This window comes from Paramisgurnus dabryanus, chromosome 19 (genome assembly GCF_030506205.2).
Source record: "Paramisgurnus dabryanus chromosome 19, PD_genome_1.1, whole genome shotgun sequence".
NCBI classification, from domain to species: Eukaryota; Metazoa; Chordata; class Actinopteri; order Cypriniformes; family Cobitidae; genus Paramisgurnus; species Paramisgurnus dabryanus.
In genome coordinates this window covers 29,783,769-29,801,034 of record NC_133355.1, presented here as the reverse complement: position 1 = coordinate 29,801,034, position 17,266 = coordinate 29,783,769, and the positions used below count along the sequence as shown (strand labels likewise).

The 17,266-nt window shown below is 38.9% G+C and overlaps 1 protein-coding gene across 4 annotated transcripts in view; it reads left to right on the top strand.

Annotated features, from left to right (window-relative positions):
• Positions 1–17,266, top strand: part of ptprua (protein tyrosine phosphatase receptor type Ua) — a 354,316-nt gene that overhangs the window by 142,331 nt on the left and 194,719 nt on the right. For all 4 annotated transcript variants that reach the window (XM_073812654.1, XM_073812653.1, XM_065290946.2 and 1 more), the window contains exon 3: positions 3,612–3,883. In XM_073812654.1, the coding sequence (XP_073668755.1) occupies positions 3,612–3,883 (272 nt within the window). The remainder of the gene's footprint in view (positions 1–3,611; positions 3,884–17,266) is intronic.

Sequence of the window (17,266 nt, the reverse complement as noted above, 5' to 3'; positions counted from 1 at the left end):
ATCCTACAACTTGAAATAAAATATTTTGAATAATGAAGAAACAGCAGCCACAGAGCCCAAAAAGGAAGGAAATACTGTTAATAACATAAGAATCCTTAAATTCTTCTAATTATTTATTGTAAATCACACTATTTCAAATGTGGCTTCCAATCACTACACTGATCTGGGTCACATACCTCCCACCCACAACTGGCCCAAATGTTGTCTGCCATCATGATGGATCCAGTGCCATCATTGCCACACCTGTCCCATACTTGGATGACATGTTGTGTGCCAGTGCCGGCAGCACACCAGCAGTGCCATCATGAGGCCACATTCGGCCTAAGTCCTCTGCTATGAGGGTTGTAGATATTTACAAAGACATAGTAGAGAACTTGTTAAAAGCTTTCATTTAATTTAATTTTAATCCAGAACTGTTATAATTAATCAGCAAATTATTACCTTTTGTGCAAAGGCTTTTGTTTAGTTAATGTGAATGTTGTGTTTGATGGGTCTGCACATGACGCACACATCTTCAGGGGGGGCGTATTGGCAAACGTGTGGGAGAAGGGAAGCTCTCATTGTCATGTCATCTATTAGCTGGCGGCATGTAAATGTAAGTTTATAACCATAGTAAAGCGAATGGCATCTCAATGTGTCACATTCACGTATAATTGCGTCCCTTTTTTGTATTTATACTGGGGGGCAACCTTCTGATAACTCTCTGATGAAGCCAACACGGAAGTGACTTAAACTGTAATTCATCGACTGGCCACTAGAGGCTGGATCCAAAAGGGAATCAATTTCGTAGACTGTAAAAAAAGATGGACGTAGTGTCCGTGACGTCACCCATAGTTTTCTGAAGATCGTTTTTGAAGCTTAAAGTAGGCGGTGTCTTCCGTCGCCATCTTGGCCGAGCGTCACCGCGAATCACTCGCGGAAATCCAAACATGGGTAAAGAGGCGGGACGTGGTTGAAGCTGAGGTGGCTGGTTGCTGAAACCACACCCGCCTAGGTCGATTTCAGTGACAGCAGCGGCTGTTCACCCATCACTCAAGTGGCCACACCCTTAATTATGCAGAACTTTAAGGCTTAGTATCATGTAAAAGGATGAGTTACAAAAAAATTCACCGCCCTCACTGTTGTCATGAAGGCAAAAATTAGCTATACCAACGTGATCTCATGAGAATACGTGTGTATTTTTACGTTTCAGTGTGGTTGTACAATACGTACATTTACTTATGTTAAAAACACACTGAAACGTACAATATCAACGTTTTGACAGGACTAATACGTAAATTATTTACGTATTTACAGCTTTACAAACGTACAAATCTGTACGTAAGTTATTCCTATTCATAAATATTAAAATCGTGGGCATTGGCGTTTCTTACTCATAACAATGACTTGCTTTCAGTCATATTTTCTGACATATTTATTTAAGACAGTTTACCCATTTACCTAATGAAATGATTATGATATTCAGAGAATTTCACAATATTTAACATTTTAAAACTTCAAAATGAATAACATTTCTGTATTTATATTTCTGTTTGTTTGCCATGACACACAAAAACGCGTTTTCTCCTGCTGTCTTTTATGCAATACGTTATTAATACTACTAAGCAATAATTACAACAAAATACAACATAAATTCACAAAAGATGTTACTTTTATTCATTTGCTGTAATCCACATCTTTAAAATTCATACGATTGCGAGGAACAGATCCAAATTCAGCCTTTTATCCAGCGATCTTGATCCAAGTTCTCATCAGCAACCATAAAGTCAGATCGCGCGTTCGTTAATGTGAATATAATGTGAAAATATCCCGCGTCAAGAAGCTTTACGACACATTGCTTTACGGCAGTGATATCAAAAGCTCATTGGCTCTTTGAGTGCTTCGTGACATATTTGCGTCATTTCCATTTCCGTTTGTGTACGTTTGAAATTTAAAAAGCGCGCCGTGACAGAGGGAAGCCGGATCAACGCTGATCAAACTCTTGGATTAATAACTTTAATACTTCTCTTTACTTTACTTCATATACTCCAGAGAGGACCGCGGCTGCAGCACATCGTCATTTTAACTACTTTGATTTTAATATTTGCAATAAATAAGTTGTTGTGATTACACTTGGCTGTCTGTTATGATTTTTTAAACAGTAACGTTAAATGATTTTAATAAACTGTTTTGCGTAGGACTGTATTACATTAAAATATCTTATTAATGCTATATTGATGTTCCTAAACATATCTGTCCATTACGTTTAATATAAAAAGAATACATTATTTAAAAATTTTGTATAAAAAATTTGGGTTTAGGGTAAGGTTTGGGTTTAGGGTTAGGTTTGGGGTAGGGTTAAGGTGGTAACATATCGCTAAAATGGTTAAAGGGAAATTATTCAGAAATCTTTATGGAATGAAAGATTTGTAAATGTTTTACGTTTTTTAGCTGTCAAAACGTAATAATGCTACGTTTAAATGTTGTAAATACGTCTACAGGTTTTTTGTTTTTTAAAGTTACATGGAAACACTACGTATTAACAGTGAGACCAGGCTGGCTATACAGACCAAAAACACTTTTTGTACTGTAAACATATTATTTTCTACTGTAGATTTGGCCATTTTAACATGGAGGTCTATGGGAATTGACTCGCTTTTGGAGCCAGCCTCTAGCGGCCAGTCGATGAATTGCAGTTTATATTATTATAATTTTTTGGGCCATTTTTGCCTTTTATTGGATAGAAAGTAATTGAGGAGATGACAGGAAAGTATAGGGTGAAGAGAGGGGTATGGGATTGGCAAAGGACCTCTAGCCGGGATTTGAACTCGGGTCGACAATGAATTGCAGTTTAAATCACTTCCATATTGGCTTCATTAGAGAGATCGGAAGGTTGGCCCTTGGTCAATTCCCATAAACCCCATGTTAAAATGGCCATCTTTACAGCAGAAACAAATATGTTCACAGCCTGATAAATAAAGTGATTTTGGTCTAGCTAATTTTGCCCTTCATAGCAACTGTGAGGGGGCTTTGTAACTTATCTGTCCATTTTTTTTACAATCTATGATCTATACGCACATTTAACCTTCTCACGAAAACGTTCCAACAATTCATAACACGTCCATATGCACATTTCACACACAAATTCATGCGAACACATGCTTAGTGAATGAGACCCATTTTATTCACTGTGGTTAAACGCTTACATGGGGACGTGCATCGTCTAGACTCAGCGTTGATGCACCTGGTTGTAGTTTCAGATGTATTTTTCAGGTGTATTTTTTACACTGGTGCAACTGCCCCCTGAAGTCTTCTCTGCTGTGTTTAATGAGCAACCAATGTAATGATTACTATTAAAAAAAATTGTAAGCAAAAATATTATACATAGCATATTTATTGAATTCAATTTAAATGTCACGTACAATAATTACAATGCACTTGGTTTAAATTGTAGCAGAAAACGCATTACAAAACAATATCGTAAATTAAGGTTAATATAACCCAGCTGTTTGGTTCGTTCATTTTTAACCCAACGCTTGGTTGGATATCACTTTGGATAGAAACATTTGCGAAATTAATGATATAATCTCTCTCTCTCGCTCTCTCTCTCTCTCTCTCTCTGTCTCTCTCAGGTTCTTACCTGTTGGTGAACTCGTCTCAGTATGGTCCAGGGCAGCGGGCTCAGCTCATGTTACGTCCCCTGAGTGAGAATGATACACACTGTGTTCAGTTCAGTTATTTTCTGTACAGTCGGGATGGACACAGTCCCGGCAGTCTCGGTGTGTATGTGCGTGTGAACGGTGGATCGCGGGGAAACGCCGTGTGGAATGTCTCCGGCTCTCAGGGCCGACAGTGGCAGCAGGTGGAGATTGCCGTCAGTACCTTCTGGCCCAGTGAATACCAGGTAAGGTCGGTCTTGTGCACACACATCAATAACTAAAATACTAAATACATCCTATTTTACATGACACAACATTTTTATTTCGTTGCATGTCTTTTCCCCAGTCTATATAAAATGTTATACCAAAATATGCAGTTTATCATAACTTTTTATTCACAGTTTACGTTACAGTGTGCATTAGATACTAAATGCTAAATGTGTAATTCATTTGTGAAGTTAGACGTTTCTATTAGAGTGATACATGTAATACAGTATACAGTATTGTACACAAACACATCATTTACCTCATTTACCATGTTAACGTGTGACTAAATGATGAAAAACAAAACATTTGGTCTGCACCAGTAAATTCTCAGAAACAAAAGGTACAAAAGCTGTAACTGGAAATGTACCCACTAAAAATGTACCTCGAGGTGCATTATGTATACCTGGGTCTCCAACCCTGTTCCTAGAGGGCGCCTGTCCTGCAGATTTCAGTCACAACCCCAATCCAACACACCTGAACCTGCTTAGCAATTTGTTCAGGGCTACCTAAAAATAGAGGCAGGTGTGTTGGTGTAGGGTTGGAACTAAAATATGCAGGACAGGTGACCTCCAGGACCAACGTTGGAGACCCATGAATATACATTTGTCCATAATGTATACATTTGCGGTGCAAATATACACTCTTTATGTACATAGGTGTACTTTCTGAAAGGATACTGCCCCACTGACAGGTTTTCTGTGAACCTGCACCTAACTTGGCAAGGCTTCAAAGTACTGTAATGCTATGTACACACCAAAGGTGGGTCATTGCGTTACTCGCTCTAAATTACTCGCGGGATTTAACTTCGTGTCATGCGAGGTTTTCACTCGCGTTGAATATTTTCCACTTGGCCGAAGACACGTTTGAGGCAAATAGCGTGCGTTTTCCGTGGCAAATGAGATTCCCATATTGCATCATCCGGATCGCCCCACACGAGGACGCGTCTGATCGCATCTTTGCATTGCATCGCCCCACGCGAGGACGCGTCTGATCGCATCTTTGCATTGACTTTGAATGTAATCTTGTCACGCAAATCATTGAACTCGCGTCTGGTGTAAACCCACAGTTAAGCTCAACACTGCTGTTTATTCTTTCCAATAGTGACCTAACCCTGGGTTAAAAACAATTAACCTAGCAATTTTTAGAGTCTGGTTAAACCATAGTTAGTGTAGTAAAACCATGGTTTTGATTATAGTAATCAATAAACCAAAAAAACATGGCTACTACACTTTTACAACAAAACACATTGTTAATTTTCGTAAGGGTCCATTTAGCAGTGTGTTCCTATTCCAGTGTTTCACTAAAGGTTAGCACACAGAACACTTGTTAAAGACTGTGATTAATAACTCGCCCCTCGTTTGAATTTTAAAAACCCATTGTGACCAGTAAGTTGAATGTGTGTGTGCGCACATTCAATTGACCCCTGCTTGTGTGTGACCCCTTTGAAAGAGTCGGTCCAGTGTGGTTTCTATAACCCTGACCTGTATCGCTCCTCTCTCCATAAATCAGAGCAGCTTTAATGAGATTACAGACCTTCCACAGTCAGTGCACACAAACACACACATACTAACACACACACACACACACAAACACACAGAGAGAGAGTATGCTGCGTATATAGACGGACTGTATAAAGAAATGATCTCACCCATCTGTTCTCTCTCTCTCTCTCTCTCTCTCTCTCTCTCTCTCTCTCTCTCTCTCTGTCTCTTTTTTTTCATTGTTGTAAATCTCGTAAGAACACACTGCTTGTTGGTTTTTACAAAACAGGGTGAAATATACAGTAATATTATCAATTAAAGGTGTTTGATAAAGTCAGTTGTAAGAAAGTTAAGCCCACTTTGTTCGCAAATTGTTGGTTGCCTCAGGCAGCTATATCGATTCATGCAGATACTCTATACAGTGTTTCTTTCTGATCAAAAGGGGATAGAGCAGAGTCTTCAAAGCGCCTCTGGGCAGTTATTTCAGTCATGCAATACTAAATTCCTATCTACTTGAACAGGGAAAGACTAAAATCACATGCTAAAGTCACAATTACACAACATATTCCCATCAACAATTAAACCTGACATCAACTGTACCATAACACTTGTTTCTGAAGCTCAAATTGCTCTAAAATACTTTTTAGGTCACTTTAGCTACTGCATATACGCACATGTTTGATAAGCGCTTCACGTGATTCTGTACAAAGCCACTCCCCCAGAAGGCGGGACTTCAGCAGTAACAACATAAACAAACGGCTTTCGTGGAACAAACTTAACTTCGGTAAACTCAGCAAAGAATCAATAACAATAAAGTAATTTTAAAGTAGTTTATTTCTGATAACAAGCTTAAAAAAACAAGAAGTAGGTTACCTTAGTTTATATCATAGCTAAAGCGTATCAAAAACTACACTGAGCTAACAAATTTTAATGTTATTAACGTATTTAATGTTAACTACAGATCGGCTGCCAAACGTCCCTTCACATAGCGGTGATCCATGATCGCCGTTCCCCCTCGTCTTTAGGAAACCAAAACATTTGTTATTTTTGATGAGGTATTTGTTCCAGAGTTCAGTTTAGCCACTAGTCAAACCATTAAACAAACAGAGACTGGATGTTAATTTACGTCCAGACTCATAACCGCGACTACGCACAGTATAGACGGTTTCGGTTTCAGCAGCAACAACATAAACATAAAAATAACTCAGCAGAATGTATAGTGTAGTTTATTTCTGCTAACATAGAAAAATAAATAAAAGAAATTACATTTGTTCATATCAAACGCGTATCAACTATTACAGTGAGCTAACATTAAGTTTTAAGTTGATTGATTTATAGAGCACATTTAAAACAGCGCACAGGCTGACCAAAGTGCTGTACAGAAATGCATAAAAAGACACATCAACAACATTTTACTGTGTAAAATTAATGCAGGGCCGGTGTCAAGTGGAGGCATTTGCGGGCCTTGCCCCCCCAAAGAGGTTTTTTATTATTTAATATATATCAAGAATAATTAAAAGAAATTAAACATTGAATGTTTCATGACTTTCAATGTAATCAAATGAGGAAAAATATTGTTGATATGTTTATTTATTTTTTTATTAAATAGACCAGTTTCTCTGATTGGTTGTATTGCTGAGTCTCATGCTTCTTTACGTCTTAGCATATTAATGTGACTTGATACTAGCAATGTGTTTTTTCGTGGCATTTTATGGATGGTGTAAAATATGGATATTAGAACATTTAGAACGAACCAGCACCGCCTGCTTCATCTGACTTCATGCAAACACAGACTGGCTCAAACTCGGAGATTAGAGGTCGAGGTGGAATTTTCAAATCTATATGACATTGTTTTAAGGAAGTTTAATGTTCGCACGCAGCTTTTTTTTAAAGGTAAGTTAGCGTTGTTTTAATTTACGTAAGCTTAAATGTGAAGTGTGGCTATAGACTGTTGACGTGATTATGATAATTATACGGGAAATGAGCTGACAGTATGCACCAGTTGTATGAGTGTGTGCTTGCACTGTATTTGTTGTTTTAATGCTTTGTTTTTGCAAGTTATTATTGCTAATTGCGTGCCCCCCCGTTGGAAGCCGCCTGGCCTCCTGTTACTTATGGTGTGGCGCCGGCTCTGAATTAATGTATCCATATCCTACAGATCATTGAACTCTTGCCTGGCTGCCAAAACTCTTTGCACAGTTGTGATCCTTTCTCATCATCTCCCCTCATATTTAGCAAACCACATTTTTATTTTCGATAAGATATTTCTTTCAGAGATCAGTTTAGCCACTAGACAGACTGATAAATAAATACCGACTGGAAGTACATGACAACATTACATTTTGTTCAATAAAAACTAATATTTACACAAATTTCTTTAGTCTGGCGAAAGCCGTCAATTTATGTTTTTACGTGCAATACATAATTGTCCGGACAAAGATGCAGCACCTTGTTGTGTGTTGTTGAAGCATCAACAGTGATTCGGCAAATAGACAGCGACATTTGTTACAGCCCAAGTTCATTTATGTTTTTACCCTTTCCAGCGGAAAAGCTAATGCTGCATTTACACCAACCGCGGTAGAGGCGTGAAATGTGAGTGATTTCAATGTTAAGTCAATGTGAAGACGAGATGACGCGCATCAGGAGGTCCCACGGCGCGGAAGAGCCGTTCGGCGCGGAAGACGCTTTTCCGCCTCTTTCGCGCGTGACGCTCGCGTGAAAGGTACGAATTGAGCATTGTGCACGGTAAGCGCGAATGATGCTTTTTGTGCATATTGCGGTTCACACGAATTTGTGCTGACGCCCGAGTTGAAAAATGTGAACTTTGGCGGAATTTCGCGCCGCCTTAACCAATCAGGAGCCTGCTTGCTTCTGTGGTGGCAGCCCCGCCCGGAGTCACTCATTCAACCAACGCTTAATATTGTCCATAGGCAGTCACCCGGAGCTATACGACACAAGTTCTTATTTCTATAGAGGAGACAGGAATAAAAAGATCGACCCACACCATTTATTTTCCCCCTATAGTAAGGTTACCAAATACAAACTGGTAACTCTCTCGATAAATGCACAATCAACATCAGTCATTTTGCAAACAGACAACCGCATAGCACTTGCCCCTCCCACAAGAAGCGGAGTTTGCCTCTGACACGCGTCAAATGCTTGCTTTTTCCGCGCGTCTACTCCGCTCTACACGTGCAAATTCATCCAAATTGTTCAAGCGGCAATATGAAGAAAATATGAATGCTATATATCGCAGACTTATTGACCCGAAAGAGGTCAAAAACACTTGTGGCCTGCATTGAATCGATGTGTTGTTTAATTTCTGAGGAGGTGCGCGTCAGGACATGGAGTATGGTACGCAAGTATGTGTAGGCTACTCCGTAAACCCAACACAGAAATTAGGCAGAAGTTAGTGTTGCCTTGTCCCCCCCCCCAAGTGCACCTTTTCAAATGGGCAAGGGCACGGTTCAGCAAACCAGGCGTATCGCACGAGTCAAAGCCAACTAGTCTTTGGGGATCAAACAAGCTTTGGCATGGCTCAGATTGCCCTGTGCGAATCTGCAGAGAAAAGCAGTTAGCACATCACAAGAGACTAATGCGAATGTTTGTTCACCTTTGTAACTTGTTCAAAAGCACAAACCCTGTTCCTATCTCCAAACAGTGCACATTTTTGAAGTCTTTGTTATCTTTCCCGGAAAGCTTGGCTAATGAGGTGATGAGTTCAGTCAGGTGTGGATCAAACATAATGGGTACTGTTGGGCTTCCTTTGGGAAGCGAATCCAAAAGCACTGCAGTATGGGGTTATTATTCATTGTATCTCTTTCTGCTCCAGCATTCCTTGTGTATAGTGTGTTTATCTGACTTGTTTGTTCAACTCTCTCTTTCTTTCTCTCTCATGGCTCACTGGAGACCTTACAGGCATCTCCACCCATCTCCCACAGAATAAATCAACTCACGTATGCTCCCACTGGGTGACAGAGACCAAAGGAGAGATAGAGAAATGAATGAAAGATAGAATGAGATCTGTGTGAGTGCCTGAGCGGGTCAGTAGAGATGAGATCAGCAGTCAAATCCGTGGGGCAGCAGCTTGTATTGAGGATATCATTTTCCTCTGCTCTTAATCCGATCTGCCATTCCCAGGGTGCTTTAGGAAAACATAAAGGATCTGTCTCATTCGGCTCTAGCGCTCGCTGTCACCTCTTACACCAGTGTGGAGTTCACACTGTAAGACGGGTACAACACATTTGTGAAGCCAATTTGAGCAGGTCGGCCAAAGTAAGGGCTCTACAGACGGCAGGCTTAGAAATGCCGTGAAGATGCTGTACAAGGCCTGTACTGCTTTATTGCCTGAAACAACCAAACATCCTGGAGCTATTGCTGACATATCAATCAAGTGGCTTGGGTTTATTTTGGGTTATTCTAGAGAGACTGAAGCTACTGTAGTCCACAGCCGCCCGCATCACAAAAAACCTCAACTTGACCGTAAAGGGCCGGTGGCAACCTACTGTATGAAAATGATTCCTTGGATGCCACGGATTTTATCATTTAATTTGATATGAAACAACAGGGTCCAGAATTCACTGGACCAAGTCAATAGAGAATCAATAAGAGTCCGGGTGAAGGGTTATAACTGGTGCATTATAGCAGCGATTGTAAGGACTTTTTTGCACATCTTTCTTACCTGACACACTCAGCTGAGTTCATGGATCTCTGCCAATGAGTTCAAATAAGGGAGACCGGCATAATCTGATTTGCGGTGTGATCTTGTGTATGAATTATAGAATGATTAAGATTATATTATTATCTTAAGAAACACTAACATTTTTACCAACCAAGGGCTGGTTTCACCAGCAATGCGCATGTTACAACTAAAGCCGGGAGTATAATATGTTTATTTTTAGTTGTGAGCACAGTCGAACACACAGCCTTGCAAAGCATAGTTTATGTGACTAGGTGTACGCTCACATTCGATGCATGTGCATTGCGACAAAATGAAACGCATCTCTTGATATACATACACATACACGTATTTTTAACCCAGTGTTGGGTCAAAAAGGGACGGGGGTTAAAATCAACCCAGAAAATGTTTATATTTTACCCAACTCTGGGTTGAAAATAACCCAGTATTTTTTTTCAGTGTATTACATTCTTCAGTAGGTCGCATGTGTGACCTGCACATACAATGTACCTTGGGGTTTAAAAAATTCTGGCAGTGTGCGTACAATATGTGCGCACTCTTCTGATGACAAAAATGGCATCACGTGCACTGTACGCGGACCCTCATGTATGCCTAAAAAATGGGCCCATACTTTAGCCTTTAGGGGGCGTGCACACCAAAGCTTCTACGCCCGCGGTCGGCGCATGTTTTCAATTGTTTCCAATGGAAGGTCTGCGCTTTTCAAATAAGCCTGCAGCTAGCGGCTTTCTTCCGTGATGAAAACAGGCGCACAGTGTTTTTTCTGCACTCAACGCTGAACGCTGAGAGTTGAAAAATATTCAACTTTGAGTGAAAAGCTCGGCTCGTCAATGTCAGTTCTCAAACGGCCATCCAATCACAGTGGAGGAGGGGCAGAGCATTACCACAGCAACCAACCGGCTTACGGCTGAAGTATCAGAGCTACCAAAGCGCTCAGCTGAAGAAAGCTGGCACTCAGCTGAAAAACAGCTAGCATTCGGCGTTGTCCAGGCGTTTTCAGACACGTTTAAAAGTTTTGGTGTGCACCCCTTAGCGTAGTTCTGACTTAAGGGGGCACTTATGCACTATAGTTTTGGGTTGCACCATAAAACTTAGTTGAAGCATAACTCTACGTACAATCTAAGTTTATACGCAAGCCTCAAATCAGGAGTAACAACTGGAATAAATTAGCCGACTGACTGAACTAAATCAATAAGATATTGTTTTCCTCAACAGACTTTAATCCTTTATACATATACTATATGATAATTCATAAATTAGAGATGGACAACAATGTATGGCATTTCAACACAATTTCTGCTCATACATATAACATATAGGCTGCTATTACATGGTTAAAGGTAAACGCAGGGCCGTTTCTAGCCATTTTGACACCCTAGGCGAAACCCCTTATTGCCCCCCCCCCAAACAAGATCATACAATTACATACAATACAAAACATGCAATTCATACAAAAGGTAAAAATCATGTAATTATGTAAAACTCAAAACTTGCTTTCAATTTTACAAAGCAGGTAAATAAGATAAATTACACGTTTTTATAAGAGAACCATTTTACTGAACCATTTTTTTTTTTAATTGACGATTAATCTAATGGTGGTGCTGAGGGCTGAAAATGCAGACTTTACGTAAGGAATAATTGACGATGGGCCATTGAATTATAAGAAAATAATGCACACCCAAGGTGCAATGCGGCACGACGCGAAGCGGATGTGCATTATTTTCAAAAAAGTCAATTATTTCTTTTATACCACTGTTACCACAAACATTGCTCTGGTGCCTATTTTTAAGAAATCTGACAAGTTAGGTGTGCAGTTATCAGAAATTAATGCATACCCACGGAACATTTCTCAGCCAATCAGAATACAGCATTCAACAGACCAGTGATATAAATGTAATTAATGATCAGGCAGTAACTGATAGCCCTCTGATCCTATGGCATAATATAGACATCAGATTGACAGTACTCAAGCCTAATTGTGCTATAGGGGAACTGTGGAGGCAGCAATCACATTTTAGGGGGGCTATGCCCAGTTTGTGCTAGTTGTTGGACCAGAGTAGGCAAATATTTTTCTCTCAAGGGCCACATCAGATTTTGAAATACATACCACATAGTATGTGAATGACTAATTTATTTATTTCAAATCGACACTCAATTATTACTCTAGTGTGGAAATACATAGACATTCATCTTTACCCTGCTTTTAGGAACACATGTAAAACTGTCCCACTGCTCTTGTGCATATCATATTTACAGTTCTAAAGTAAATTATCAGTTCTAAATATTTTTAATATCACAATTAAAGTAATATATTTAGCATCGTAAGACACAGCTCTTTTTTTCATGTCCACTGTGAGCCATATTTACAGTTATCATCATGAGGAAAGTTAACCAACACTTTATTTTTGTAGTAACCATGATTAATGACCATTTGTATTACTATGGTATTTTATTTGTAGTAAAACTATTGTTATTATGGTAAGACCATAGTAAATTGTGGTTACTTACTACACATAAAACTATTTTTACTATAGTTTAGTCATGCTTCATTTTCTTAAGGGCAAATTATCACAAGTGCATTGCATAATAATGATTCAATTATCATGAAAATAAATGTGTTTAAGCTGGTTGCGGTCTTGAAAAACTGCAATATTTTTGGGCAAATCACATATAATATCTTCTGTCTGGTGCTGGTTAAATATTTTGCTGTCTATTCTGTGTTAAACACGTGACATTCAGAGTTTATCTTTAATTTTGTTGCAGTGCTCATTTTTCAGTCAAAATATATACACGCTCTTTGGTGCCCCCTGCAGCTGGTGGCGCACTAGGCATCCGTCTAGTTCGCCTATGCCTAGAAACAGCCCTGGGTAAACGTCATGCAACTACGCATTACTCAAGAGAGCTAATGACTACAAGTTACATTCTGCCTTAAAATCAAATGGTGCAACTGAATAAGATAGGGAGTTGGTTCCAAACTAACTAGTAGTTACTAAGCCTCTTGTATGGACTAGTAAGAACGAACTTATGAATGGTTAGTGCATCTCTTTCCCATATGAGGGCAAATGACTGAGAAACAGTGTGAGTCAATGAAAATCGATTTGTTTGTTGTACTTTTGATTTCAGTGTCATCTGTTTTGCTGAACATGACCTTGTTCACCGTCTGAAGTGTGTTTGTCTCAGCAGGTCACACAATTGATGCTATAAAATGGCGTAGAGTTGTGCATAAGTGTGCAATTTGGGTAAAATTGCATTATAAAGACTGCAAGGGCCAAGGGGAATGTCTGAGCAGAACTTAAAGCAATAGTTCACCTCCAAAAATGTAAATGAACCCATATTTTACTCAAGCCATCCCAGGTGTACAGTCTTGTTCAAAATAATAGCAGTACAATGTGACTAACCAGAATAATCAAGGTTTTTAGTATATTTTTTATTGCTACGTGGCAAACAAGTTACCAGTAGGTTCAGTAGATTCTCAGAAAACAAATGAGACCCAGCATTCATGATATGCACGCTCTTAAGGCTGTGCAATTGGGCAATTAGTTGAATTAGTTGAAAGGGGTGTGTTCAAAAAAATAGCAGTGTGGCATTCAATCACTGAGGTCATCAATTTTGTGAAGAAACAGGTGTGAATCAGGTGGCCCCTATTTAAGGATGAAGCCAACACTTGTTGAACATGCATTTAAAAGCTGAGGAAAATGGGTCGTTCAAGACATTGTTCAGAAGAACAGCGTACTTTGATTAAAAAGTTGATTGGAGAGGGGAAAAACTATAAAGAGGTGCAAAAAATGATAGGCTGTTCAGCTAAAATGATCTCCAATGCCTTAAAATGGAGAGCAAAACCAGAGAGACGTGGAAGAAAACGGAAGACAACCATCAAAATGGATAGAAGAATAACCAGAATGGCAAAGGCTCAGCCAATGATCACCTCCAGGATGATCAAAGACAGTCTGGAGTTACCTGTAAGTACTGTGACAGTTAGACGACGTATGTGTGAAGCTAATCTATTTTCAAGAATCCCCCGCAAAGTCCCTCTGTTAAAAAAAAGGCATGTGCAGAAGAGGTTACAATTTGCCAAAAAACACATCAACTGGCCTAAAGAGAAATGGAGGAACATTTTGTGGACTGATGAGAGTAAAATTGTTCTTTTTGGGTCCAAGGGCCACAGGCAGTTTGTGAGACGACCCCCAAACTCTGAATTCAAGCCACAGTACACACAGTGAAGACAGTGAAGCATGGAGCATGATATGGGCATGTTTCTCCTACTATGGTGTTGGGCCTATTTATCGCATACCAGGGATCATGGATCAGTTTGCATATGTTAAAATACTTGAAGAGGTCATGTTGCCCTATGCTGAAGAGGACATGCCCTTGAAATGGTTGTTTCAACAAGACAATGATTTTTAAAGCGTTTTTTTGTGATTATATAACGAATTTCTGTTTATGTGTCATTGTCACATATTGGTTACTCAACTGTTTTGTCCTATTTTCTTACCATTGTCGCTTCGGTTAAGGGTTAGATTTACGTAAAATGACATCCTTAGCCAAACCCAACTCTAACTTTAACACCAGGCGACAATGGTTTAAAAAAATAATAATATAAACCAATACTTAAAGTGGCATCTTAACGCAAACACCAAATCTAACCCTAAACTGAAGCGGCAATAGTTTGAAAATAGGAAAAAGCAGTTGAGTAACAAATACGTGACAATGACACATAAACAGAAATTCGTGATATGATCACGAAAAAATTCGGAAATTTATGAGAGTATCATGAAAAATAATAAAAAAATACGTGAATATAGACGGTTTCAGCAGTAACAACATAAACAAGCAGCGTTCGTGGTCCACACGTAACTTCCGGTAAACTCCGCAAAAAATAAATAACAACAAAGTACTTTAAACATACTGTAGTTTATTTATATAACAAGCAAAGTAAACAACACATAGATTACCTAGGAAACCAAAACACATAACCGACCCACAGCTTAAGCACAGGCACTACACATCTGAACAAAGGTAACAAAAATAGCAAACTCTTCTAAATCTCCAACTTAAGGCTGTGGTATTGAAATGACGGTTTGGAAGGAATAAATACAATTTTTGATGTAGCAAAGTTCTTTGACTCAATTTTTTTTTTTTTTGTGGAACTTAATGATGAACTCATTAAAAACACACCAAACCTTTAAGTGTATTAAACTTTTTCACAGGTTTGATTTAATTTCACTTATTTAAAATAATTATATTGTACTGTTCAGGTTTACTGTGCGGATGGCTTGAGGGTGAGTAAAATATGAGCAAATTAATATTTTTGTGTAAACTATTACTTTAAATTTTTTTAAAAATTGGCGAGCAGAAGAAGAAAGCTAAAATGAATTACCAGCATTACATATATTTTAATGTATACTATTATTATCAATATGCTAACTCACTAAAATCAAAGCATTGACATATGTACATGACTCAAAAAGTCAATGCTTGTGTTAAGTTGATCAGAAATTTGTAGTCATCACATCAGATCATCATTCTGCTTTACTGGGTTTCCCATCAGTCAGCCATCTGCTCATTAGCATTCTGTTTACATTTTAACTAAATGATGTGTTATTAGGGTGTCTAGTGCTTGTCAATATTGTTAGCCACCTGTTAACCCACTTTTAAGTTTTTTTTTGTTTGTGCTGTTTTGTAGCTAAGATCACAGCAGGCCCAATTCCCGTTCCAACAGATGTTTACATTTATATTCTTTCATTTCGTAGATGCTTTTATCTAAAATAACTTTTGCAGCAAATTATGCAGCATGTAACATTTTGTCAGAGAAGCCAACAATAAGCATAGGTTTACAATTACGAATAGATTAGATACAAATAGATAAGCAAAATAGAAGATGTATACTGTAAACAACGTTAAACGGTGAACAGTTGACAGCTGCGGAGTCATTCTTCAATTGGGGTGGCAAATGAAAGGCATTGTTTGTTTTCATTTAACCCAGTAAGACCAAAATATAGAAAAAAATTTCGAATCCTAAATTAAAAATATATATATATTATGCTAGCTTCAGGTGGTTACTGACTGTTTTGTGAAAAAGAGTAAATGTGAATAATAGAAGATTCTGATTAAGCCCACGTGACTAATCATCTAGCTGTTTCCGCTGTTGTTGTATTGTTGTCTTCATTTTCTTAAGCGTGCCTTGTTTTATTCACTGTTGATTACAAGGTTACCAATACCACTGTCATTTGCTCAAACAACTTGATGGAAACTCACCTAATTCGCATTTGTTTGTTTTTCTTCTTTTTTGTTGTGCAAATTTTTAAAAGATTCCCTTCACGTTTCAATGGAAACCCAGCTTGTGTCCTCCTAACCCAAACTTCCAAATACTAGCGTCATAAATTGCCATTCTTGGTACCGAGAAACGGCTTTTGCTTTTTGTCCATGCACTTGTCCAGTGCTTCATTCGTCTTTATGAACAAACCCCAGTGGCGTTTGCTTCCAGCATCTTATTTATTCCACCCATCGTCTCTCAGATCTCAATCCTCCATGTAGTTTCGTCTTCCATCATCTTAACTGTCAGTGTGGTCGTGTTCTGCCGGCTTAATAACACCTGATTAGTTGAGTCTAATGGGTTATCTTGAACCTCAATTGGGTTGCTTAATGTTGCTGTGTACCGAGAGCACAGCTGCTCAGATAAATCTCACATCATCGCCATCCATAAACCTTCACGGAAGAGAAAAATATATGCAATGGCATTAGGGAACAAACAAAAGCAACATGCAGACATCATATATGTCTTCCAGGTCTCTTTCAGTAACTTTATGCTTCATGAACCAGCTCAATGCAACGAGGATGTGTTTGTGCGTGCGTCGCTAACGGACGCTGCTAATCACTAAGACAGACTGAAGTCCTCCCACATCTGAGCCATCAATACGCCAACGTAAAGATTTAGTGTGATGGTTAGCGATAGTGATGGAGGCTTTATTGTGACCCCGTCTTGTCAGAGTGGGTCGCTTCCTGGGTTTCTCGCAGACATTCACCCGAGGTTTATTGGAGATGTGATTGTCATTGTCAACATTCTCTGGTTTTCAGAAGCCTTTGAAAAGGAGATTTTAGCTATTTGTGTTTGCTGTCCTGAGCTAGCCCGGATGAAACAGATACGGTACATGGTGTTTGACAGCATCCCACCTGTGTCAATGATA